We start from the raw sequence: 27489 nt of genomic DNA on the forward strand, positions 1-27489 counted from the left end.
AGTTTCTCTTTGAAGCTATGAAGCCTCTTTCTTCAAATACTTGATCACAAAAGAGATTGAGACAACTCTAAGTTCAACGGTTCACAACCTACATAGAACTTCATGAGACTGCTAGTAGTATGCGAGTCTTCATCTGAAAACTTATCAAGTATTTTTTGTTTGTAGTAAAAGATGGAATACATCAAACTACAAAGTAAATATATCTACACACAAAATGACCTACTAGAAATGTAGAATATTTATAGTATTCCAAACAGGTACAAGGTGTGATTACTACTGTTATATTAAAGGTATGATTTCTTTATTTAGAAGTACCACTTACCAATGAATAGAGAGATTTCCTAGTTTATGCTAGTGCCATACAGTCTGGATATATTATGAACATTTTAATTGCACTGCTCTTTTGACATATTAGCTATCATTTTGAAGAAGTTCAACTCCTAACCTTTTGTGCTAAGTGCAATTTATATGTTAAGAAAAGTGTGGTTTCCTAAGGAAATGAAGTGCATGTCTCCACATTCTTTGTTTGCAAAAATTATGTCTGTCTGTGTACCACAGAAATTAACCTTCAAATACACTAGGCCATTTCAACTACATTTCACAGGTGGATAGCATTCTCAAGCTCCTACAAATTTCCTGATCAGATAGAGGTCCCATTATCACTTACGTTGAGGGATGAAGTTTCCTTAGGACACCAATACTGTGAATTCTTCATCACTGAGAAAAGCTTTCAGTAATGCTTATGCTTTATTAGATGTCTGAGAATTCCTCCATCACACATGCATGCATCTACAGGAGACTGATGTAACTAGTTCTGCTTCTTGTTGAACAACTAAGTGTATTATAAATATCAAAACCAAGGCATGAGTGACATTATGCTGGACAGCAAACTTTGTACTGACTAAGTTCAGAGAGGCTGCAAAAGGTGATGTTTCTACATTTGTGACAAAAATATTGCAATTTGGAAGTGGATGTGTTGAAAGTATATTAGTAATAGTTTCCACCGTGCAGATTTCTTTCTGAACTTGCGAGATTTTGAATAATGTGGTATCTACAATGGTACAAGTATTCTAGGTAAAAAATTCTAGAACAAACCTATTTTTCTTCCTATCAAGAATTTGTCACAGAATTTCAGAGAGGGTTCTGAGGATCATGTGTAGTTGCCCTACACACTGGCCTTGCAGAACAGTTTATGCTCCCATTCAAATGTCTGAGACAACACTCAGAACCAAGAAGCATCTGCAGTATTATCTGGGAATGGACTAAAGAGCTCAACAGTGCTTCAAAACTCATGGAAGAAAGGTTTCTTCTGTATAAAAATGGATAATATTTTTCAGAAAAATTATTTTCCTCTAGGACCCCATTATTTAGGGGATATTTGGCACAGGAATTTTGTTTCACTTTTCTCTATGTCTCATTCGTAGTGTTGTTTATAGTTTGATCAGCTTTTCTGAATCCTTTATCTTTACCTTGATTCCACTGGGAAAGGTTCATAAAGGAACTTTTTGTAGAAGTCTTTCTTAATATCATGAACTAGAATTACAGCTTTTCCTTGGTCATCAAACTGTGGTCTGCCAGCACGTCCCATCATCTGAAGTACATCTGCCAAAGAGACAATAATGCATAAAACAAATGTATTTATTTGAATGTATAAATAAATGTATTTACAACTGTATAATGTGCAATACAGGGTTTTCGGATTTCTTTGGCCTTGTATGCCCTATTGGTTTTGACGCATCTAATTTTTTTTTCCATCTCAGTTAAATTTACAATGAACTTCTTCCTGGCAGAGACTATCTTCCTGCATACTTGAAGACCACCCACTGCAATAGAATACAAGATGGCATCTAATATAAATTTCCTCTACTCTCCTTCCATTCCATTTCCATCCCTCGTTTGATCATATGCAATTAAAGATGATGAGTAAGAGAACTTACGAAGTCTACAATGGCAACTGTCTATTATTTCCTAATTCTCAAGTATTTGAATTCACAATAATACAAGTTCCTTGTATAAGCTTTTCTGCTATATATTATTTCCTAGGCTTTGAATATTTTAGAGATAAAATGGTAAAGGCAAATTCTAATTACTGACAGCTATGAGCCTTACCACTCAAACTTCAGGACAAGTTATATTAGTTATTAGCACTGGAGTATAGATGGTTTCGTATCATATGTTGTCCCTATTTCAGATCACAATATACAAATTTAAAAGCAGTCACAGTTAAAGCTTACCTCTACTACTCTGCCTACACATCATTACTTGCAAATGCTAGTTAATGATTATATAAACACTGAAAATACTAGTTTACACAAAACTTGCTCAACTTGCTACCTGGCCACCAAGATAAGTATGCTTATAATTTATGTGTTTGTGTCTTCTCATAATCTGAGAAGTGTATCTGCATAGGTTGTTTTGTGTCTTGTTCTACAGAGCTCTGATTCCTTTTTGGTGCCTCCAGCTGCTATTTAACTTTGAATAAACAATGGAAACCAATTAATAACTGAGTTTTAAATCTTTATTTTAAAACTTTTTATGTTTTGTGTATTCTCTATGAGCTCTATCATACCTGCACAACATGTGGCTTGCAGTACCTGGCATTTTGAAAAGTGATTTCTTTGGCTTCAGAATCAATAAGGTTTTGGCCCAATGGTCAGCTGGGGAAGGAAAAGCCAGAGGGTGTAGAATGGGATACAGCAATGGACCATGATAGGAGAAACAGCCCAATGATGATAAACAGCTTTTAGTAACACATTTTCACTTGTGTAACCATGAGCTATATAGACAGCAGTGTTTTTTTAATTAGTTTATTCCTTTTGTTAATTTAGGAGTGACATGAAAATGTAAAATGAAACTAGTTTGAAAATTATGTTTCTGAATAGGTATGTGTACAGGAGGGTGATAAAACAACTTCTTGCTATTCTAATGTGGTGAATTAAATTGTGCATAATACCATACAGGAAATGGATTTACCAAAAAGCTTCAGGAAATGATTTTTGCCAATATCCACTACGTAATTATCCAAACTCAATATTTTCTTTACTGACTATATGTTGCTTGGCTGCTTTTAATCACTGGACTAAACTTCTGAAGTGTTAAATATGATCCAACTGGCTGACTAAATGTCTGGTAACTGAGAAAAGGCCCTCCCCCAAACCTCTGACTTCACTCAAAGAAGTATTTTTACTTATTTTGAAATTACTGAACACTCCAGAATGATTCATTCAGCCCTCAGCTGCTTCCTTGGAGCCAAATGCATCCCTGATACAGAAAGGTAACTTCAGCAGGGAGAAACCAAGTTATACCATGATGGAACAGTGAAGGAGTAACTTGAGGGCAGCATTAAAGACAGTATTGTGAAATTCTGGAAGTATTTCAGAAGGAAATGAATTACATTTTCATTTTATTGCTGCTGCAAAACTGTACTACCTATCCACAGAACTTCCAGATGCATAAATATTCTCTAGAAAGTTAAAAATAAAAGTACTCCAAGCAAACCACACCACATGTTTCTTCATAAAGTAAGGAATCTGCATTTTCTGTTGCAGTGCAGACAACAAAATCTAAATGCTTCCCCCACAAAGTGGGGTATTCCCCCCCCCCCCCCCCCCCCGAACTCTTACTGAAAATTCAAGAATTGAACAACCCCCAACGTCCAAGTTGCCTGAATTCAAAAAGGCAATAAAGACTGAAAGCATAAGCATTCCCTAAAGCCTTTGTGAGTACTTGTACAACAGATTTCTAAAACTGCATACTAGGTCTTAAATGCTTATCGAGTTTCTGCTTTCTTTTGAATATATTATTTTCTCTATTACTGATCTCTGACAGTCCCACAGATTCAACATAAAATTTAAAACTTCAGTTGGTTTCTTTCTTCACCACTTTTCCCCATTCAGTAATTAACTCAGTTGTCACTATTCTTCCACTTGGGATGAGCAAGATACTACTTCTCTGCAGGGAAGTACTCTGTTTGTACTAAGTTTACATCAGCCAAAGTCTGTCACAAAATGCAAGTGTGCATGACTAAGCTCCCAGGTCATACCAGAATCTTTGAACAAGAGAGTTGGTCTGGAAATTGATCCCAAGTTTCCTGCAGAGCACTAACCACTAAATTAAGCTCTATGATGGGTTACTTGGAGAAGTAACCCCTGTAGTATTTTCAGTTTGAGCTTTTTTTCATTAGTAAGCTTCTCTTGCTGAAAAGAAAGTGCGTGGTTAAAAAGATGCAAGACCTCTATTTACATTACATTTAGATTGTCCTTAGGTGTACACATCTCTGGCGTAGTACAGGATTATTTAATAATAAACTTTCTCTTGTGAAAAGAGAACGGGAAAACAGAACAGGAAACCTGGAATAAATTTAGCTTGTCCTCATTCTTCAAGCTTAGTACCATCCAGACAAATATTCTCCCTGTCTGAACTCTCAAAGAAGTTCTTCCATGGTTCACTTTCTTAAGCTTGTTGAAAACACTGCAGAACAGTTTATGAAAAGTGGAGTTTACTGCAGCCAGAAAGCAATAAAAGTCTATATCAAACCAGAAATTCAAATATTTAATTTAGCTGCTTATTTCTGAAGTATCACTTACTTGAAGTATCACTTACATCACTGAAGATTCTAGACTAGTTAACATTTTCCGTTTACTGTCAAGTGACTATGTATAAATTTTATGTTCTCATACATGTGTGATTCAACTGCTGCATTTCAAACCATGGCTATGTTTACTGTTAAAAATCTGCTTCTATTTAAAAAAGGTTTCAAAGATGGAAAAAAAAATTTGCATGCATGAAAACTTCCTTTTATACACTTAACTAGGTAGCTAAATATGACTTTATAGTGTCCCTTTAATTGTTTAATGTCTATTTTGGATGATATACATTAAAGGAATTTAGCATGAAAAATGATTTGCAAAACAGAAACATTTTCATTATTTATTACATAAAATCGTAAGAGTTCTCTTACAACTTGCACTAAACAAAGAAAACCTTTTCTCAGCACTCCTAGTCTCTACCCAAATTAGGTATTTTCAGTGATCAGTTACTAAATAATTCAGATCACTTGCATATGCTTGAAATACATTTCAGCATATGAGCATTTCCATAATTTATGTGAGTACCTGTAATGGGATAATCCACATAACGCCTTGTTTTTCCATCATAGTATTCTGTTCCTTTAACAATTACTAAATGAGCTGGAAAATTTACACCCCAAGCTAATGTGCTTGTGGCAATAAGAACCTGAAACAGAAAGAAAGATTAATGAGGTATATGTAACAAAAAGCCAACTTTTAAAATTCCATGTAAAACTCATTACAGCAGGATTCAAAGAATAAATAAATGTACCTGGATTTTGCAGTTCACAAACAATTCTTCCACAGTTTTCCTGTCTCTTTCATGCAGACCTGCATGGTGCATGCCTATTCCAAAAGCAAGTGTCAGCTTCAGATTTGAATCTCTAACTGTCACTATGATGTCATTCATCTGTAACAGAAAGAATAGTCATGTTTTAAAACAGATTACTCAGAAATTTTAAACTTTCCGGGTTGTTATCTTTTTTATTTTTTATAGCAAGGATAATTTGCTCAATGCTGTTTACACAAACAGGAAAACACAGTCTTCAGTCTCTGAACAGTCTGGTTTTAGTCTAAAAAAAAAAAAAAATCAAATACTATATTAATGATGGGGGGGGAAATACAAAATGCATATGACTTTATTGACATATTAAATAGTGCAGATAAGGAAATGAAAATGCTGAAAATATCTTGACAGGTCTGGCAAATGCTATGCATTCTGCTCTGTGTTTGTTTAATACAATCCCTAGTATCAAAGGGGTTAGAACTGGTATAAAAACATAGCAAATCCCTGCAACCAGTAACATGGTAACAGTAATGAAAAATAAATTTGGCGCTCTCTAATGCCTATGAAAAGACAGAAACAGTTCTTCAGTTTGATAATTCCACAATTGTTATTCATCAAAAAAGCTTCCTCTTCACATGCTGAAATGCAAATTAATTTGATTTTTTTTGTTTGTAATTAATAGACTCAAACCCTGTAGTGAAACCCAACATACAATAAGTGCCTTAATTTAAAACTTTTAGAAGTCCAGACAAAAAGCTATTTTTGATTACTATTACTATTTTTTTTCAAATCTCATGTCAATGACTACTTGGAAACATTTTAACTACTACCATTTAAACTATATTTCTTGCCTATGTTTTCAAGTAGTAAATTCCATAATAAGTTCATTTGTTTCTGTAGACAACCTCTGTGAATAGCCCCTCACTAACAATGAACAAGAGCTTTCCAACTTCTGTCTTGTTTATACCTCTCAATATTCCTTCTGTTGTTTTATTTCTAAGGCCATTTATATGATTTTAATATAATTATAGCCAGGAACTTTCAAACCTCATCTCTTATTAGTGGTTTCCTGGTGCCACCAGCAGTGGCATGATGATATTGCATACTTATGGGCAGCATCATTCATGGTTAACCTAGAAGGTATAGTCAAGGTTAGAGAAAAAATAGTAGCGCAGAAAAAATTACTCAGGGTAACTGAAGAATTTGACTGAGTATTCAGTCTCATCTTGGACTGGGTATCTCAAACTACTGAGATATGATACCTGCATGACTGCAGTGATATCTTCATCTTTACTTAGGACTCTGAGGTGTTGCGCTTCTGATGTTCAGAATGGTAACCTCTAAACATTTCCTGGGTTTTATAATTCTCAGACCTTAATGTTAATAAAATTATTCTCATATCTAAACCCAAGTAACATATGTCACTACTATTATAAAAAAAATCCTTAAAAGGCACAAAAAAGTCAGTGAATGTAATAGTCCATATTCAGGATTGAAAAAAACCCAAACAATATAGATTTTGTAAATCAATCAATTTTGTCAGGAAGAGCAAATTACAAAGCATTTTAAAGTCTATTTGTTGAAATAGTATTGACTAACAGAACCAGAACTGATGAAAGTAACAGAGAACCCAATTTAGAAAAATATTGTTCAAGTTTTGGCTTGGTCCAATCAATTTCATCTGTCAGTGGAAGCTCCTAAACTTTATTTTCCCTCACAATGCAGTTGCCTGGATGTTCCTGGGAGTTTCCTATAAGACATGGAAGGTTTGTTGTACAAACTGAGCTGGCATGTATAAAAGAAAAGGATGTTTACAGAAGGAAAGAGTGAAAGGGACTATAAAACACTGAAAGGAAAGGAAGCAGAAAGAAAAAAACCAATACACGGAGAAGTGAAGAGGGGATAAGTCTATTTAGGAAAGGGAAACAAGAAGAGGGGTAGATAAGCAGAAGAGAGTAAAGGACTGAATGAAAGGAGGATATGTAAAAGGATAAAGTTTGTCTATCTAGATACAATCAGCAAACCTTTGATTTCTCTAGTCAACATGTAGACATGTGACTGCAGTGTAGACAAGATGAATTATGACCCATCTTAAAGATTTTTTTCTTCTAAGACAAAAAAAGCCCGATAAAATGAGAACCTGTATACCGTTTTCTCTACAATTATCACCATCAACATACATTACTAAATATATTTTTGAGCCTATTAATGCTTTTTGTGCTATGGATTTATGAAGTTGTACTAGCACTGCACAGGCTCCTTGTCCTTAGATAGACACTTTGAGAAATAATAGTTATATGTATACATTTGTCAGGGAATTAAGATTAAAAAGTAGAAAACAACACTGGTAAATATCAGAAAAATAAATGAAAAAATTAATGCATTTATATTGTACTCAATTTCTGCATTCAAAAATTGACAAAAGATACTACATTGCTGAATTAATTTTTCTCCTCCCCACCAAGAATCATCACCTTATGATCATTATATCTTTATTGTAAGGGAACAAGCCAGTTCCAATGACATTTGTTTCATTACTCACATGAGCAGAATTTGGTATTGGGAAAATAATGAATCTAAACTCCCTTTTCCTCTAGAAGAGTACAGGGATCAAATTAGCTGATTTGGATTAGTCTATAGTAATTAGACTGCTCCTTCAGCACACAGTTTTACAGTGTTAGTTATTTTCAGTACAGAACTGGAGCTAAACCTTTTTGCCATGTACTTGCCAGCATAAAACATCCTAAATTCACACTGGTGGGAATTTATTCAAAGATGTTCTTCTTGCTTTTACAATCAGTGGTGGTTATTTTTTTTTCTGTCTGACTTGTATTACAGCGGTGGCCTGTGGTGCTGTTAGTCATACCTGCAAAGCACTGTAATTTACCACAGGAAAACTAAAGAACCCTTAGCAGGAGAGCTGGCGCATGTACTACTATCCTGTCATTTTAGCAGCAGGGAATCCTAGTCATTTTTAGCTGACCCCTTACTTTCACATAAATCAATGTAATAAACATAACTATTTTACTCATAGGCACAATCCAAGGCTTAAAATTCTCATGACAATTTATTTAAAAATATAACTCTCTTATGTCAGTGTAGTGTAAGAATATTATCACTTTCTATTAAGAAATAATGGCACAATTAATAGGTTCATTAACCAGAAACACATACAGCATTGTGACTATAAAACAAATCTAATGTTTCTGCATTGTTATAACTTTATTACTATTTATCTTTCTGAAAACAACTGTAATGTTTACTCATAAAAGGGTAAAGAAAATATATTTTATCTTAAGAGCAGAAAAAGTGTATTAAAAATAGTATAAGGAAATATACATGGTACTGACATAAAAAACCCCATACAACACTGATGCAGGGAAATTAATGCAAGGAGGGATTTTTTCCCTGGACTCCAAGACAGGCAGGATTGGGCCCATGCAGAAAAGGTCTTGCTATCCTTCAGAGATTTTTTGATGAACAAACAAAAATATCTCCTATGCTTTCCTAACATTAGCTTGATTAGGAATCCACCTTTAATAAAAAAAACTTTGAAAACCAATCTGGGACTCTAGTAGCTTTGCAGAATATTTATTATAAAAAATAAAGTTTATTTCTACCTTTTATATTTTAATCTCTGAACAAGCTAGATTTTTCTGAAACTAGTAAGTAGTCATTTTCTTTGTTCCTGCACATATGTAAACTGTTGAACCATTTACTTTAAGCTAATAGAACTTTTTTATATTTTAAATTTATTATACTTAAAAAGCTTTTGTAGAAAGATAGGATTCCATTTAAGTAGATACATTACCCTGTGCCTGAAATACATTCCAGTCAGAGTATAATTCAGCAAGTTGATGACAATGCTGGCTCCAAAAGAAAGGAGGAGACCAGATTGGACAAGAATGAGCTAACAGATTGTGCAGCCCAATTCTGTCCCTTTGAGTGTGATATATTGTTTCAAGATGCTAAAAACCCATACTTTCTCAAAGCATATCTGTTGTGCTGGTTTTCCCATTTTCACAGAATCCTCATTATTAGTACTCTCTACTCTTTTCAAAGCACGTCAGACTCAGACCATATGCCACTGAATAATGCTTATCAATTGTCTAAAATGCCCAATAGAAGAAAGATGTGCCAAACAAAAGAATCGTGAAAGTTATGAAGTCTTTTACAAAAATAATTACATATTTCACATCTGCTACAGATGTTAAGTGAAATAAAAACATCTCCTTGTTATAACTAAATGTTAATTTTTTATGACACACTTTTGTGTCATAAAAACAACATCTTGTAGAAGGAAGTTGAACTTCTATAATGAGTGAAACACTTAGAAATCATTCTTGGGTACCCTCCTGATCTTTAAAGGCAGAAAAAAAAGTCATCTTATAAAATTATTTTTGATGAAGATTTGACTTATACTCCAGAACTCTCCCACACAAGACAAGATGCCTAAAGCACCTCAAATAAGACTGTTGAAGAAACATTTTAAAATATGGTTTAAACAGTTGAGATATATTATTAAAACATATACATTTAACACTAAAAATCTCATCTAAAAGACAGCAATATACCTATTCATGACACAGACCAGATACTTCTATTCCTGTTTTATAGCACGACATTACCTCAGAACATTAACATGGAGATAATAGGTTATTTGATTTAAAGGTTAGAGAAGGAAAAGTAATCTTTTGTCTTTGCGACAATTCTTGGGATGTTTTTTTCCCCCTTTTTTTGCTGTTGGTTTTTTTTTTTTGGTGTTTTTTTGTTTTTGCAATGCAAAACAGAACTATATGGTAAAATTTAATTCACTTTCATGCATATGTCTATGCATATTTCCACATAGTGTACAAACACATATACAAATCCATAATTAGCGCACACATGTTTATACATTCATGTCTCTAAAATTGCAAAATCAGTATGGGCCTGATTCATTCTTTTGGAGTCAATGAACATCCTTCATTCAAGTGCCCTTGAATTTAGTGGAAGCTGGCTATTGCCTGGTATGGATGCTATTGAATATTACAGTAGGTATGTTTGTGCTGAAGGATTTTAGTTATTTCTAGAGGTTTCATAAAGAACAGTCTTAACAAGATGCAGATGTTAAAACGATGCACAAAGCAGAATGCAAAAATCATTGTGGTTAAAGTTAAAACTATGTACATGGGTACATTTCTTCTCTGTCCTTGCACTGTAAATATAAAAAAAAATTATCCAAGTATCTGGCCAGGGAATAAATTTCTTAACACCGCCCCCCCCAAACCCAAATAAGAAAACACCCTGCTTGTTTGCTGGCGAGAACTGCATTCTAGCTTCAAACAATAAACAATAAAAGTACTTTGTACTTTTGTTTTAGGTTAAAAACAAAAAGCAGTAAAAACATTAGAGAAAAATAAATAAACTGAAAACTTGATTCTAATAAATTATGTTGTAAAAAGATTGCAACATCTGCCACCACCACAGATGTAGATGCAATTTCTGAAAGAGAAGAACTTGTTCCTCGTTAGTCAGTCCTAATGTAGAGCAATGTAACTGATCTTTACCCAAGCTTACCATCACAAACTGGTGGCACTGTCTGTTTCCAAAAGGATAATCTGAGCTGTTGTCCCTTTTAACAAGATAAGTAATGGGTCACAAGCTTGAACATGACAGTCCTGGCTGACAGCTCCAACTAGAATTTCAGCTAGAAAGTGTATATTTAAAAATCATTTCATGATTATATAAAAAAGCAGGGTAAGCATAAGGTTTTCTTTTTTCATTGGCATCAATGAACAATATAAAGAAATTAAGAATTACTCAATTTACAGGGGCAGGCTTCTCTTTGACATGCACTGCCTACTAACATTTCTGTCATGATGCACCTGTGCCTCCTAAGTATAACTAGGATGATCTTTAGAGTGATGTCTACTGAAGAGTCCTTGCAACCACTGCAAATGGCAAGGAAGGCAGCTTCAGCTGCTGCTTCACTCTCTGGGGAAAAACAAACTGTGTTGGGACTGCAAATCGTAAGAGGGATAGAGAATCGTTTTGGAATGTGTATGGACAACGTGCCTTACAGAAAAAGAAAAAACGCACCTCTAAGGCTCTAAGATAGGTAACTATTCTTTCTTCTTCAAGAGACTGCCCACTCATACTCTACTTTGGGCAAACTGTGGCAGTCCTGCTTAAACCCTGAAGAACGTCTGCACATGCTATGCATAGCATTTGGCAAAGGTAGGGATGAGCTTTGAAGTATCAGTTACAACTCTCAGTAAGTAGGGTATTTCAACATCATTGGAGGCTTCCTTGCTCAGACTAAACTAGACATGAGGTATTTGAGTGGACATTTCTTCATAAAAAGCATGCACATAGCCTGAAACTTAGTTGGATAGAATCTATTAAACAGATCTAACTACTGTTGTGCAACAACAGGTCCAGTAGAACTGGAAAACTTATCAGTACTAGAAACAGCAATTTTCTTCAAGTGCTGTTCACTCTTATGAAGACTGACTGCTGTCTCAACTTTCTGAATACTGTTGGAACATGGGTATGAGCAGGAAACTGTACGTGAGACATGAAATTCAAGGAAAACATCGAGGAAGAACCATCTCCAAAACTGGATGGAGCTGTCTGTAATATATATTTTCAGTAGATGGAGGTGGAACAAAATTCATTCTTGACTGTAATTCAGTTGCACCTGTTAGACTACTGACTCGTTTGAGGGAAAGAACATCTTCTATGATTCCTCCATGATCCAGGTATGCTGTTGTCTACTTTGCTGGCAACAGTTGAAGGGTTGTTTCTGTACATCATTTATACATACAAATATGTATTCCAGAAGCTTCATACAAGTTCATGTCCTTTGAAATATAACTGATTGAAATATTGTCTGAATTTGATACTTCGAGCTGGGTGGCAGAGATGAGGGTTGATTTGCCTGTTATCTGAGAGTACTGTGAAGAGAAGCAGTCTGGAGTTTTGTGAACAGAACCCTTCACATGCTGCAAATGAGAGCCTGGTTTGGCACTACCACTACAGGGAGAATCTCTACAGAGAAGATTAGGGAGGTTAAGATGATGGCATAGCTGATAAATAGGTAACAAAGATCCAGTATTGGTGTCTCCCCCACAAGGCCTGAATCTCTCTGTTACAACCACTGAAAAGCTGCCATGCAGGGTAACAGAAAAATCACTTTTAATGACTGTTAAGAATCTGTGTCTACCTCAATATCAGTCTTCCAGATGTTATTATGGATGGCATTGTTTACAGCAATTTAAGAAACCTTATGAAGTCTACCCACTGGGAAGCTAATGTAAACATAGACTAACATTCGGCCATCATGTAGCAAAACCAATTACACCGTTAAACAAAACTAACCAATGAGTTCTCAAAGGAATCTTATGTCAGCCAAAGTTAGTATCATACAAATAAGGCTGAATGAAGAAAAATACCAAGGCCTGTTGTAAAGCTTGTAAACTTTGCATACACACATTTGTGAAAAATCTCTTATATCTCAACATACTTCACAATTAAAAATTACAAAAAGTCATTTGTCTGTAAGTTGCCCTAGGGGAACACTGGTTGGCAAAAAACAAACGTGGAAAACTGACAGGCAACAAAAAGTGTTGTTTAAAGGCAACAACAATTTATTTCTTCTAACTGGTCCATTTTTATCCCATATGGAATTGAGAAACACTTGAAATATTTAGGCAAGTGTTTAAGACAGGGAATGCCTACTATAAAGTAGGGAATACCTACTATAATGTTCTACTTTTAATACTTAAAAATGCTATAGCAATACAGAGAGAATTCTGCCCATTTCACCTCATCCAAGCCTGACTTTACTATAACTTGAACTTAGAATTTTTAAATTAAAAGAAAAATTATTATGGATAAAGAATTAAGCAGGACATACACTATGTATGTAGCACTACTATAGCTTTGTCCTTTGCTTGAACGTCAAATGTAACTCAGGCTAATCATGCTCATTTAAAACACAAAACTACAAACTGGTCCCATAATTAGCTAAAGAAATGTCCACTTGAAATTGTGGGTACTTCAAACACAATTGTGTTCTGCATAATAGTGGTAAGATATAACAACTTAGGACTTAATCCTCAGTCTTTTACATTTACCTAATCAGAACCGAGTAACTTGGTAGGTATCTTATGCTCCAAACATTCAGCTTATTAATTCAAATACAAATCATATGCAAATATTATTGAACTAATAAATGCAAAGTCTGCTTGTCCTTGTTGGCTCCTCTTTCAAAACCTTTAGAGGTTTATTCTGAAACACATGAAATTCAAAGACTCCTAATAGAAAACCCTTCTCCAGCAAGTGAAGACGCTTCGGTTACAGTTCTTTTTAGGATAGTAGTGGCTCACAGGACATGAGGAAGCTATTCATATTAATGCAAGTCACTTAGGGCAAGCTGCATGTTGCATATTCTAATTGTAGGTGAGATTACTACAGTAAACTAGCACAAGGTACTAGAGTACACTACTACTACGTAGTAGTTTTGCTATGAAATGTTTCTGTTATGGTCAAGAAAAAATTAAATAGAGGTTATACAATTAGAAAAGCAGCATTAAATTGTCACATGTTTTAGTACTAGTAGTTCATCAGCCAAGACATCCATTTTCTCTTTTAAAATCCATCTGAAAGAGGAAGGTTACAGATGTTATGCTTTATCTCAGAAAAATCACACTTTATTTTTTTGCAAAGAGCAAACAAATCAAATAATCTTATCTATAAACCTATACTTTTTGGCATATAATTTTTGGTATACAATTATATAATTAATCATAACAACTGTTGCTATATAAGTATTCATACAATATTCAGTTTGGATCTTGTATTTATTTATATTTGGCCCTATATTATCACTGAAATTCCTATGCAGAAGGTCTGCAACTGTTAGAAAAAGCTAACTTCCAAAATCTAAGAAATCTGAATATTAATCAAAAGAATTGTTCTGAAGCAATGATATACTATAATCAGGACCATTAGTCCAGAAGGAAATAAATAATTCTGTATTCAGAGCAGGTGCCAAACTGAGTGCAGTAAATAAAATCTAGTACACATTTTGAAGAATGCAGATAAAAGAGAATATTGAAAAATTGTTTAGTATTTGACTCATTCATGTTTTGCAATAAATGAAAGAAGGATTTTTTTGAGAAGCAATATAACAAAATGTAATTAAAGATTATATTGCTTTAAAAATAAAAAAATTAAACCTTTACTCCAGCATTGCTTTACATCTGAGTGTTTGACTTTGTAATCTTTATGTTCTTATAACAAAGATACTGGCAGAAGCTATCTTATTTTTTATTTTAAACATTGATTTATTTCATTGATATGCAAGACTGAACCATTCCTAAATGGTTGATTCTGCAGTACATCTATCTATATACATATATCTATAAGAATATAGATGGATAGACACATGTATATGCATACACATATATATACACACAGATATATATGCATATAGATAACCCTCTAAACATAGTTATCTCATGAGAAGGATGATTTTGCTCCTAAAACACTGAAAGAGATTTGGTTTAAATTCCAGCTCAACATCTATATGTCACAGATTCCCAGCTGTAAACTTTGGAGAACACTAGTCCTCTTTCTTTTATTCTTTGTCTTATCTTTGTATCAAAGACTTATACCATGTGATATATGTTGTCTGGGACAATGGAAGTAGCATTAATAATAGATATGCAGGAAAAACAAAGATAAAAGAGTTTGTGTTCGAAAGTTCAGATCGTGCAAAGAGGCTTATATAGTCTTAATGCTGACACCAGTTTTAACACATATTGAAATTTAGCATATGCATAACTGTTTCAAGATCTACCCTCAAATGACTCTTTTCTTTTAGATGTATTTTCTTTTCAAACAAACTTCAATAAAATAGAAGCAGAGCACAAATAATGCGGGTTAAATGATTCTACCTCTCTTTCATCCATCTTCAGCCATTGTTTGGGATCATCCTCGGTGGCTAGGAAAGCTATCAGATCTAAGGCAGTAAGCCTTGTCTGACGTCTGGATGACACAAAAATAAGAACAGGCTTGGCTGGAGAATGACTCCGAATTGCTGTTGAGGAAAAAAGAATTTGAGAATTAGGCCCTTTAATGACAAAAATTATAGAGTTTCTCTTTGCAATACCTAGACAGCTGATACACCTCTCCACAGGTGATATACAGGTATGTATACTTGGTCTCTATTCTGCCAGATAGAACTGAGGTGAGCATACACCATCTCTGAATCAAAGATCATGTAACTACACTTAGCTGAGTCTGAGTTAATTTGCCCTGCTACTTCAGTGATCACTGTGAGCTAATTAAGAGAAGAGGTTAGGAAAAAAAACCCACCAAAACACCACAAAACCTGGACAAGCTTTCTAGACATCAAAGCTTGTGAATTTCTCTATCTCAGCCTAATAAGTATGTTATGCTTTTTTCTACCCTATTGGGATATGTTGTCTCAGGCTAAGTGCCATCAAGGTCCAAAACTTGCTTTCTGAGAGCTCAGACTGCATAAACTCATGTCTGCCTGCAAAGGATCACTTCAATCTACCAAAACTAGAAAAAGTAAAAAGGGTAGAAAGTGACTTTTCAATAGCTGCTGTGAAAGTGGGCATTATGGTACAAAAGAAGTTTGTTTCTGTTGTTTACTAATTAGTCTGATATATTTAAACTAATTATGTTTTACTACTTTTAAAAAAAGCATTTTCTTGCTCAGGCCATGCTTGAAAAATTTCAGGTTGCAGAGAAATTTTTATGGTCTCAGGAATAAGTATTGCCGTGGAAATGCTAATATAACCTTGACTATATCACGTCAAACAAGTGGGGAAAAAAGCCCTCAATAAATCACGTGTACAGATTTTTTAACATCAACAAGCACTAGAAGTATAAACAGTTGTATGTAGAATTTCAAATACTCTAAATCGCTTAAATCCATTTGTGTGTTTTTTTAAGTAATTCTCATTCTAGCAATTAAATTTATGCACTGTTAATTTCTGAAAACTACTTCATACTATCCACCATCACATATTGTTCCCCAGTTCATGAATACTACCGAGCATGTGCTCCTGCATATACACACACTATACAGTTGTGATATTATTGAAATAGGATAATTCATGTGTATTTATACCTTACAACTATATATGCCAATATATCTATATATTTTAAAAGCCCAGCATCTAATGGATTTTTGTTGCTTCAGGAACAGGTGTGGCAGAACAGCCCAAGACAGATTTATTGTTCATTAGTGTTTTTGTACAATGCTCTTGTGGAGGTGTAAATAATCTGAGCTGTCAAGATTGGTCTCTAGTCCACAATCAATACTTTGCTTCTGTCATAAGGCTAATTAAAGTAGCTAAAAAGTCACCTCACAAATGTCACCTCACAATCAACAGCAGTTCACATTACAAAATTTATTTTGGAGGTTATTTTTAATTGATATAATAAATATTCCTTATGTAACCGAAACAAAACATGTTCAAATAAAATACGAGAGTTTTTCTTAAATCTATCCTGCTTGCCAGCTTTGTTAAGAATAAAAAATTGAAAACAGAAGCCTTTCTGGATGCACTACAAATTTTGAATTTTATGGTTATTGCTTTGAAACTAGAATTATAGGAGGTTAGCCTGACTTGCAACTTCTGTTCACAATTTTTTTAATGCTTACATACAGTGGTCCATATGAAAATACCTCAGCAGATTAATAATATGAATGATTTTATTACTTTCTAAATTTCAAATATTTTCACACAAATGTTTCTTTATGGTGTCAAACACTAAGAGAAAACACATTTTATTTCCCCTTCATTAGCACTAATTTTATTCTTCTGGTCTAAATACATTACATTCCTCTGTTATATGTTGCATTTGCAGCAAACTTTATGTTTCAGACAAATAGCTTTGAGCCATTAGCAGAGCAGATTCCCCCTATACATGCCAAGAGTACATACAGTAACACATGTTGTAAATGTGCTGCAAATGAACTGTGTAAAGTGCTCAAAGTCTTTTTTTCTTTTACAGAAAGAATGAAAAGGTCTAGGAGCCTGTTGCTTACCCTGAAATGCAGGTTTGTTCATGCTAGCCATGCGAGGACAGTAATGCTGGCCGGGAAAGCCCTGAATGTGCACCTCCAGAGGAACTGGGCGTACTGATGGACGGAAGTTGAACAGACCCATCTACAAGAAAACATTTTCTTTCAAGTTTGACCTTGAATTATCCTATAAACTGCTATTTTGTTTTTCTGCAGCACAAATACATATCCATCTTCTGAAACATTTTTCATACCTGATTAATATTTAGCCAGTCAGCAAGGTCTCTGGCATTTGCTAAAGCAGTGGATAAACCAACTACTCTTACAGGCTTCTCTGTGTGAGATGAGATGAAGTTTGTTCGAGACACAATGACTTCCAATACCGGGCCTCTCTCATCGCCTAGTAAATGAAAAGGCCATTGAAAAACAGAGAAAAAGAAAAGGTTCAGATGTCAGAAAGTATATTCACGTCATAAGTACCAGCACACTTCTTCAAATTTAGCAACAATTCTGATTAAAAACAACAAAACATGCTCACCCAGCAGATGGATCTCATCTATGATAAGAATGGAAACCTTCTGAACATAGCTTCTGTTCTGCCAGCTTCTGCTGACACCATCCCACTTCTCTGGGGTAGTAACAATCAGGTCAGCTTGGGCAATAGCTCTCATATCAGGAGTCACATCTCCTGTCAACTCTACAACCCTGTAAGAAAGATGGTGGCTTGGCTTTACAAAGGTTTAGAACATCTTAATGTTCAAATATTAACTCCTAAACATTAAGTCTTAAAAGAGAGAAGAAACAAAATTAAACAAAGCCATTTTGTTTCTGGTCAAATACTTCTAACAGGATTTTCAAAATTGTTTTAAGTAAATAAACCTGTCTGTTTTCCTAGTAAATACCATTCCTTAGCAAAACCATTTAAAAAGAAGAGGGTGAATGAGAGTCCCAAACCATCTATGATTAATTTTTCAAAATGAAGATAATATAAGAATATTAGTATGATATAATGTGAATCATAACATCCTGTCATAGCCAGGATGAAAGCTTTCTAGGAATCTACCAAGTTGCTGCCTACTGTTATGTATAGATCTCTGGTTTGAATAACAAGGCTAGATTGCAGTGTATCTGCATTTGTTGGTGAAGTTCCATTAAGACTGCAGCAGAAATTATCCTGAGGTAATTTTTTGGGAAGATAGCAGAGTTTTTCCAATTGTTTGCCTTATTATCCTTTCAAGTTCTACAAATAGCATTTAAGATGATCCATCATTTTAGACTGAATATAATGGATTTTTTACATTTCTATGACACATTCTACATTCACTTGAACATCTAATAAAAATTCCTCTAAGTAATGTATATCTTCTGTTCAAAATTTCAGTCACAAGTAATAGAGTAAATTTCAAAATGGAAATATTACCTGACAATATTTTAAAATTATGAAGCAAATAATTTATCCTCATAGGCTATTAAAATAGCAAAAAAAAAATAAATTGCCAATTAATAAGTCACTGCTATGGTAATAGCGGGAATCTCACTGGTAATTTCAGGTACATAGAGTAGCACCTCTTTCTTTTGAAACCTGTGGTGTGCTTTGAGCTTTAACTTACAAAAAAAGCTATATATAGGAAAGGAAAAGGCCCTAAATAATCCATCCTATGGATATAAGTTTTAACTCAAGAAGGTATAATTTTGGAAAGCATCAACATGACTGATATACCTTATATGTCATAAAGTAATGGCTGAACTCCAATACCTGAGAAGATCATCAAGAAATTAATGTTACCAAGGAATAAAATTATATCTAATTTATATATATATGAAGGACAATACATGAACAGTAGTATACAGTTCATGCAACTCCTATGAGCTCCTTATAGCTGAGGTTTCTAAAGAAAGCTTATTTTGGCTTGCAATTTCAATTTCCAAGGATACTGCATAGAGAAATCTGAACTTCATATTTGTTAAACTGGCAAGTAATGAGAATGAAAATAGCTGGGTATCAAAGTGTATCCCTTTTTTAGTTTTGATTTTGCTATCGCAATGACTATTGATAGCATTTTTTATAAGTACTAGAAATTTGAAGGATAGTATACAATGAAAACCTATTTTGAAATACTCAAAAGTATTCTGTAGATTTTATTCATACTTGATGGGCTGCTCTTTTGCTTCTAATTTCTCTGATTAGGTAAGGAGAAACATACTTTTTACCAAGTTTTTCTTCAATCCTAACTTTCCAGTCCTCAATTCTTTCACGAACGAGTGCTTTTAAGGGTGCAATATACACTGCCTGCAAAAGAAAAGTCACAAAAACAGAAGTTAAACAAGAAACCTTTATTAAAGTGTACCTGCAAGGAAAAAAATTATTTAATACTTGTGAGATTTGAACATACTCATTATCTATAAAATGATTAAGGCCTGGGTTCCTTAAATGACCTACAACAGGATTATATTTAGAAGACTTAACACTTGAAAATACTGCTTTGTTTCCTCAGCCATTAACAAGCAAATACATTAAGAAAGAGAAAGAATAGTTTCTTGAAATGGAAGTATTTATCACACTATTTAATATCAAACCCCACTTATATAAATAATGCCATTTTTTGCCAGGACTATAAAATCTGCAAGCTAACATTCCAGAACAGAAATAATCAGAATTTCCAGCAAGCAATATCTTACCTGATTTCTAGTTATGTCATTAAACTATTAAAACATTAAAACATTACCAATTAAGTTAAAAAGCTGATTATTTTAAGCAAACTGTCACAATATTTTCCTCAAAGTAGCCTGCTGTGCAGGAGGGAATACTCTGACATGTAGAAACAATATTTATTTACAGATTTATGGTTAAATATTCTGAAGCTTTTGAACATGAAGAAACTGCTACATGAAGAATTCACATCCATTCTTTAAAATGTATAGCCAGGTTTTCAGCTTTATTAAAACCTAGAAGATATATTCCTTTGAGAATTGGCTATTTTATATGTCTAATAGATAAGCTGAAAATGTATGAATGTCTTGTTTACCTCACTTGGACTAACAAATTACATGAAGATACTGAAATTTCAAAGATGAATAGGGAATTTATGTACATGATTTCTGTTAATTTCAAAGGTTATTCTTTGGTTAAATCTCACATTCATATAAAAATATTTTTTCCAAAGACTTTAAAGCTAAAATGTGGTTAACTAAGACAAGATGGCTAAATCAAGATACAGATTTATATTCAGTTTGAAAACAAAACTCCAAAAGCTGAGTTGTTCAGCTTTTAGGCAATTTGAGAAATAAAACACAGGGGCAAGTTGGAACAGAAAATTGGCTTGTAGTAATTAATTGCAACGTTTTTGTTTAAATAAGAGAGAGACTGGGCTAGTTGTATTCATCTGGAGAACTAATAGCTATAAAACAGTACTACTGCTAGTAGAATGAGATTAAAGCCAGAAATGCAGGTAAGTACAGAAAAGGAAATCCAGCATGCCTGTATGTCATGTTTTTAGATTTAACTCTAGTTGTACACTGATTAATATATAAAGTTGAAATAAAAGCATAATGTACCTAATGCAGTACCATTTTGCATCCAGACAGGTATAAATTGGATAAAGCAAAATTCAGTTTGCCCTAGTCTTTTTCTAGGCTTTTGTATTGCTGAAAACATGCCTACACAAAATGATTCCGGTAAACCTATTTTACAAACCTTTGATGTGGGATACTTGTTAAAAACTCTAAAGATGGCTAACTCAGCTGCAACAGTTTTTCCAGAACCTGTAGGTGCTCCAAGAAGAACATTACAGTCTGTGTGATAAAGCGTATGAAATATCTGGGTCTGAATAGGGTTGAAGTGTGTGAATTTGTATAGGACTTCATATTCCCGATGTCCCAAGGCTGTGACAGGCAAAGGCTGAAGATCCAGAAGCTCTAAAACCACAAAATAATCATAAGTGCACGACAAGAGATGCCATGACATAACACAGTTTATTATGAAGATAAATATATTAACCAATACTTTAGTGGAAAACAACTTACACTGGAAACTGTTTTACTTAATATCTCATATGACACAGAGTCCACATTTGGGTCATTGTGAACTTTGATGAGGAATAACGAAAAATTGATTTTATAGCTCTGAAGTATTTCTGCAAGTACTGTTAGTATTCTGATAGCTGTGAACCAGCCATTTGCATAAATTAATCTTTTTATTAAAGCTGTTTCCTTTCTACCCAGTTGTAGTAAATTCTAAGCTCACTATATTAGATTATATGTATGTCCAGCTTCTTATGATAACAGAATGCAGAGTTGGAGGACAGCACAGTCTGTGTATTTCAGATTCTAGGAAAAAAATCTATTTAAGGAAGGATCCTTTGGAGTTCCTAAGTTGACGGAGTAATACAAATCAGAGGAGTACAACTAAATTTTGCATCTAATCCTTTAAACGTGTAATTAAAGATATAATCTTAATAAACAAACAAACAGACTTTCAATATATGATCCTCAATATATCTTGAGGGCATCTGCTATCCAAACAATTAGAGATTGTGGAATTTGGAAGATGATATATATAACCAGATTGGAATTGGAATCCTACCAAATTAAGGAGACTGCAGTGATTCTGCTATGCAGATGCTTGCTTTGAAGTTTGGGGGTTTTTTTGGTTTGGTTTTTTTTTTTGGTGGCTGGAGGTCTCATTGTCTTTTCAGGGTGCTTCACATTAAGGTATGATATGGGAGTCATAAAATGTACTGAGACAATGATGCCTAATATTCTTCACATGCTTTTCAGTGATACCTTATGGCTGTTTTATCATTTCCACTGAAACTGTGATTTCTTGGGCTCTGTTGAGGAGAAAGAAGGGTTTTTTGCTTAGCAGGGCCTCTACGTACTTCATTGTTGAGTGGGAACCAGATGGGAATTGAAATCAATTACCATAAATCCTAGAGGCTCCATAACTGGTGATGTGTAAATATCTTTCTGTTTCTTCTGAATAGTAGTCAGTGATCAGTCAATTAGATAAAAAGGTTACACATGCTTTTCCAGACAGCGTAGGTACAGTATAACAATAGCTAAACACTTCACAAACACATGTGAATTTATGCACGCCAAAGGACAACACCGTATGAGAACTGAGTATTTCTGAAGGCACTCACTTCAGACTGCTAGATGAGCCAAATGTAATTACAGTGGAAAGGTTTTACAATGACATCAGGCACAATGAATGTATAAAGCAATTTATGTATCCAGAAAAAAAGCAGCAAAACACAAACATATGCTTCTGTGCCAAGTGTTAAAAAAGGAGGGGGAGGGGAAGGCCATGACTTGATCAGCAGCGCAGAGTTGAAATGTGATGTTTGGTACTGTAACAGTGCTTGCTATCGTGAATTTATTTTAGTAAAAATAGTAAACTGTTTCATATTTTCAAAATTTTGACTGTGTTTGTTTTTTCTTTGCTGAATGCCATTTGTAATACAATCATCCACTTTAAGATTATTTTTAACCAGTCCAGAAGAAATGTAATACTTACAAGCACTAAGATAAGGCATACTGTAACAGAGATTTGCTTAGTTTTATATGACATTTTCAATTTTCCTATGTTTTATAGAGAATCTGGAGTAACTAAAAGGCTGGTATTACGTTGAGATGAAATGAGCTGCTTTTTGTTCAGGAATTTAAAATTTTAGACAGCTTTAAAGTTAGTGAAAAAATGGTCTCAATAATACAAATATATCACAAAGTGGAATTCCATATACTTTTCTACAATGAAGCAGAAGTTAAGAGATTTATTGCACTATCATAAGGAAAATCAGTATGAGCAAGATGAATTAAAAAGATCAAATTTGAAGTTACCTGTGTGGGGTGGATGTCTCTCTGGAAGAATCAAATGTTGAAAATTTATGATACATACAGCCTCTGCTCCTAACCATCTATCGGACACAGCTCGAATGTAATATTGAGAAGGAAGAGGTTCAAAAATCGGGATTGTGAACACCAGCAGTTGAGGTTCTTTAGTCATGACCTAAAGCAAACGCGTAGAGAATAATTACTACACTAACAAATCAGTAACTTGAAAAAACGCAGTTTGTCTCACTTCCATAAGCATTATCAACACAAAGCAACAAAGTATGTGTGCAACTCCATGTGCAAAACGTTCACATCTTTATAAAATATTTCACCACTAGGAATGGATTTTGTTTCCATGGACTTCAAAAGATAAAAATATGGCTGGCGCTTTGTCTTTTCTTTAACTGACAAAACCATTACAGTCTTATTTTTTTCACCTGGAAATAACTGTCCCACCAAAGGAGAAGGAGAAAGAGGGACATCTGAGATTAGAAAACACCTTTGTGGAAGTCCAAGGTTATCACATACATCTGAAACTGAAAGCTGTGCTACTGATTTGAAAATCTGCTTAGGTCAAAATACTGTTTGGCCTTACAAAATCTGCATCTCACTAACTTTATTTTTGTCTTGCTACGACATTCTGAATAAAATCCATTACCTGTTTTTTCTGAATGATGAAGTACTCTGAATGATAGATGTGATCATTAGTAGGGTCTTCCACCCAAATCCACCAGGGCTCTCCAACAGTGCCGTGTACCTTTAAGAGTAGAAAAAATAGCTTTATTATAGTTTTAATGAGGTTCTCTAGATTTGCTAGGTGTCTCAGATATATTTCCAAATGATGTAGACTTATGAAGGAATACAGAAATATAGAAATCAGAGGTAAGAGCAATATAATATTTCTAATTAGATCAGCCTGCTTAAAGATTATGTTTCAGTAAGAGTTTTCTTATGGTACATATAATATAAATGGACATGATACAAATGCAACTGAAGCTAGTGCCCCAACTGTTTATAAATAGACTGAACTCCCAGGGTTTCCTCTAGGCTCCTAAAAAAGGACTCCTCCTTTTTCCTCCTTGTACTTATGTCTTTAGATTCTGTATAGAGGACTGTCTTTTGCTATCCACTGTTCATTTTTCAGTCAAAAACATTCTCCCAGGAAAAATTGGACACTGAATTGTGACATTGCTCTTTCCTCCTCTCCCCCTCTCCTCTAGAAAGATACAGTAAGTGGATTCAGAGGGCTGTAGATCTAGTCATCGCTACAGGTGAAATAAGAACAACATAAATAGAGCTGTCTCTTGATGATTCCCATGCCATCTGGCAACACTTTATTCCATCCTAGATTTTTGTTTGCTTTGTTGTGTACCTTATTTTGCAATGCCAGCCACGAGTCATAGCTAGGTGGGATGTTCCGTTAAGAATTTTTGGTTTTTTTGTCAGAATAAATGACTTGTGCCAATAGATTTTACTTAAATATCTAGGAAAAGAAGAAAAATGCATAGTAAAGGAGTATGGAAGACACTATAAAATGAACATAGATTTCTGATGTTTCTGATGAGGACTGTGATAAGATACAAAACCAGTATGAAGATGAAAAAAAGTTGGAATTATTCCTAAACTTTAGTTAATAGGAAAAAACACAAAGCGCATAGGTGCTTCTAATGGCAATTTTAATGCTACAGGAATCTGGTATTGATTCACACAGCACACATTCTTTTCAGCATAATTCATTATTGTGTATGTGTTGGAAAACAGTCTGTACTGGCTTTTGAAGACAAAAATATGTACTAACAATAGAACTAAGGTGCTTTTGTTTCTTTTTTGACACAGCTGCACAATAGATAACTAGATGGACAGTAAAGACACTGTCATTCATTTTCATAACATTTGAATTTCACTAGCTGCTTCACTGGGAACTGGAGCAGTGAAACTGAAAGGACACAGGTCACTGCAGGTGACATTTTGAAAAAATAGAGTGAGACTATTACTTCATCAGGGTTTAGAAGAATTTAAGAGACGAAAGAAGAATTAAGGAAGGCGATAAAGTTCAAAGCTCAGAAATTTTATTATCAATTGTAACAGCATCTTAGTCTTTGAGAGTCCTGTGACAAAGCTGCATGGGGAAAGAAGGGCAATGTGGGAACAGGCGACACAACACGCTCTCCAATAATGATTCTCAAGAACTCTGGGGAGCTCTTAAGAACTGACACATACGTGTATTTTGGGCAACCATTGCCCTAAACCTGCATGTCTGATATATGACTTGGCTAATTAATACCAGTAGCATTATTCTGTATTTCTGCAGGACTCCTGGCTGTAGTAAGGCTTACTTGCTCTGTCTGGGTATGTTTATAGTCCTTTGCTTCTAACAATATAATAAGAATTTTCTACTGGGATATGGCTCACATGCTTTTACTGAACTTAAGGGCTCCCAGCACTGAACACTGCAGCCATTAAAGATCAAGATGATGTCATATCTCACGACTACCAAAACATATCTTCTTTCTCTTGTAAAGGTAAGTGCAAAATCTGTGATGAGGTTGTTCTAGAACTAAGTATCCAGATAAAGGAACAGTCTTAAAACCATAAAATCTTAGCCAAGTGAGGTATTTCAGTTAAGTATGGTATTCAAATTTTTAATATTCTGATTTTATTTGACTACTCCCATTCTTTGAATGGAATTTTTTGGCAGCTGATTTTTGTACCAATTACAGCTATGCCTATAAGTTTCTATAGTCTTCTTCTGAATAGCTTACTAAAATACTGTGCGATGATGGAGAAGCAGTTTTGGAGTGTTGATGGTTCAATTTAAAAGACAGCTATTCACTTTTAGAGACTATTAGAATTTAACAGCTTTTTTTCTTTATTTACTGTGACAGAAGTTTCATTTACTGAGGAAACACGAAAATCATCACCTACCTTACAAAAATAAAAAAAGGTAAAAAACAAGTTTACCAAGTTTTGATGAGAACTGATATACAAATTCACACACAAAGAGCTCCATAAGTTGAATTGATGAAACGATCATAATGTTTCCAAAGCAACCATAAGGAAAACTGCGTCAAGGGGTCATAGCAGAAAATAGATTCTTGTTGAAGTTTTGTTACGACTTTAGAAGTTCAGAATAGAAATAAGGGAGTAATTCTGTGCAGGCCCCTTTTCAATTTGTAAGAATATAGAACCACCTAGATTTTGTAGAAAAAAAATCTAAAAATGGATTGAGAAATTACTTTGTATTAAGATACAGTTTAATATGAAGAACAGTTATGGTTTTTTTTGTCTTTAATAGATTATGGCTAAAGTGGATGAAAGACTAATAAAAACTTGTTTTAATCCTACAAAGTAATGCTTGTTTGCCTTCTGAAGTATTGCACATAAATAAGGCAGCAAAAAAAAATTCATGCTATAATTTATGGTAGGAATCCATTCAAATATTTCTGTAATAAATCCAGGTAGCAAACAAAATCTAACTTTCTATATTTTGATCGTTAATCTGCCATTAATAAGCTAACTTGGTGAAACTTCCAAAACAAAAAAAAAAGCCTTTAGGCAGGGAAAATAAATTCTAAAATAATCTAAATGTTTGTGGAATAAAACTCTAATTTAGTTGTGATTAAGGTAAACTTGTAATCTAAAGGATTGTAAAATTATTTTTTAATAAAAGAACAGATACTTAATATCCACCTTTCAGAATAATTTATCTTAAGAGCAAATCTCTGAAGTGTAAAAAAAAAAGAAAAACGTGCTTGCCTATTGAGTTATCTTTGCCTTGTTTCTGTTGAAAGTTTCAGGAGTACCAGCAACAATACAATGCCCCCATGTGGACATTTTTATTTAATTTAGATTTATCTTAAATCTATTTCTAATGAACAGATTCTTAATCAAAGGGTGTGGGTATATGTAGATGTTCAACTAGTACAACTCCTTTCATATAAATTTGCACCACAAAATATAGATGAATAGAATTCCAAACATATCTCAGTTCTTCTGTTCAGATGAGTCCCAACAGAAAAAAAGGCACTGATGTTGTGAATGTACATTTGTAAAGCCATAAAGAACAGCAGAACTTGGCATACATGAACTGTATTTCAAGGCTTTATTTTCTGTGTTTGACATTCATTTATAGTTCACAGAGCTATCCGTGCCTCCCTTTTTCTTGCTTCTCCTTTGTGGGCATATAACTCAAATCTGTGTGACTACCATTAACATTCAGTATAAGCATTTGCTTCAACATGTTATAAACAGTG

The 27489-nt window shown here is 34.1% G+C and overlaps 1 protein-coding gene across 5 annotated transcripts in view; it reads right to left on the reverse strand.

Annotated features, from left to right (window-relative positions):
- ASCC3 (activating signal cointegrator 1 complex subunit 3) overlaps positions 1–27489 on the reverse strand; it is a 260015-nt gene that overhangs the window by 52655 nt on the left and 179871 nt on the right. For 4 of the 5 annotated variants that reach the window (XR_774729.1, XM_010573373.1, XM_010573372.1 and 1 more), the window contains 11 exons: positions 23895–23993; positions 23243–23411; positions 21099–21319; positions 19609–19694; positions 17943–18109; positions 17659–17804; positions 17429–17549; positions 15300–15442; positions 5341–5478; positions 5115–5235; positions 1470–1602 (listed from right to left, as the gene is read on the reverse strand). Coding sequence is in view for 4 of the 5 variants with exons in the window: in XM_010573373.1 (XP_010571675.1) it covers positions 1470–1602; positions 5115–5235; positions 5341–5478; positions 15300–15442; positions 17429–17549; positions 17659–17804; positions 17943–18109; positions 19609–19694; positions 21099–21319; positions 23243–23411; positions 23895–23993 (1544 nt within the window). In the remaining variant the exon portion in view is untranslated. Of the gene's footprint in view, positions 1–1469; positions 1603–5114; positions 5236–5340; positions 5479–15299; positions 15443–17428; positions 17550–17658; positions 17805–17942; positions 18110–19608; positions 19695–21098; positions 21320–21645; positions 21731–23242; positions 23412–23894; positions 23994–27489 lie in introns of those variants that run through there. The other variant, XM_010573376.1, reaches the window with a different exon arrangement.

The sequence above is a fragment of the Haliaeetus leucocephalus genome, unplaced genomic scaffold (genome assembly GCF_000737465.1).
Source record: "Haliaeetus leucocephalus isolate CR32 unplaced genomic scaffold, Haliaeetus_leucocephalus-4.0 Scaffold384, whole genome shotgun sequence".
Lineage (NCBI taxonomy): Eukaryota > Metazoa > Chordata > Aves > Accipitriformes > Accipitridae > Haliaeetus > Haliaeetus leucocephalus.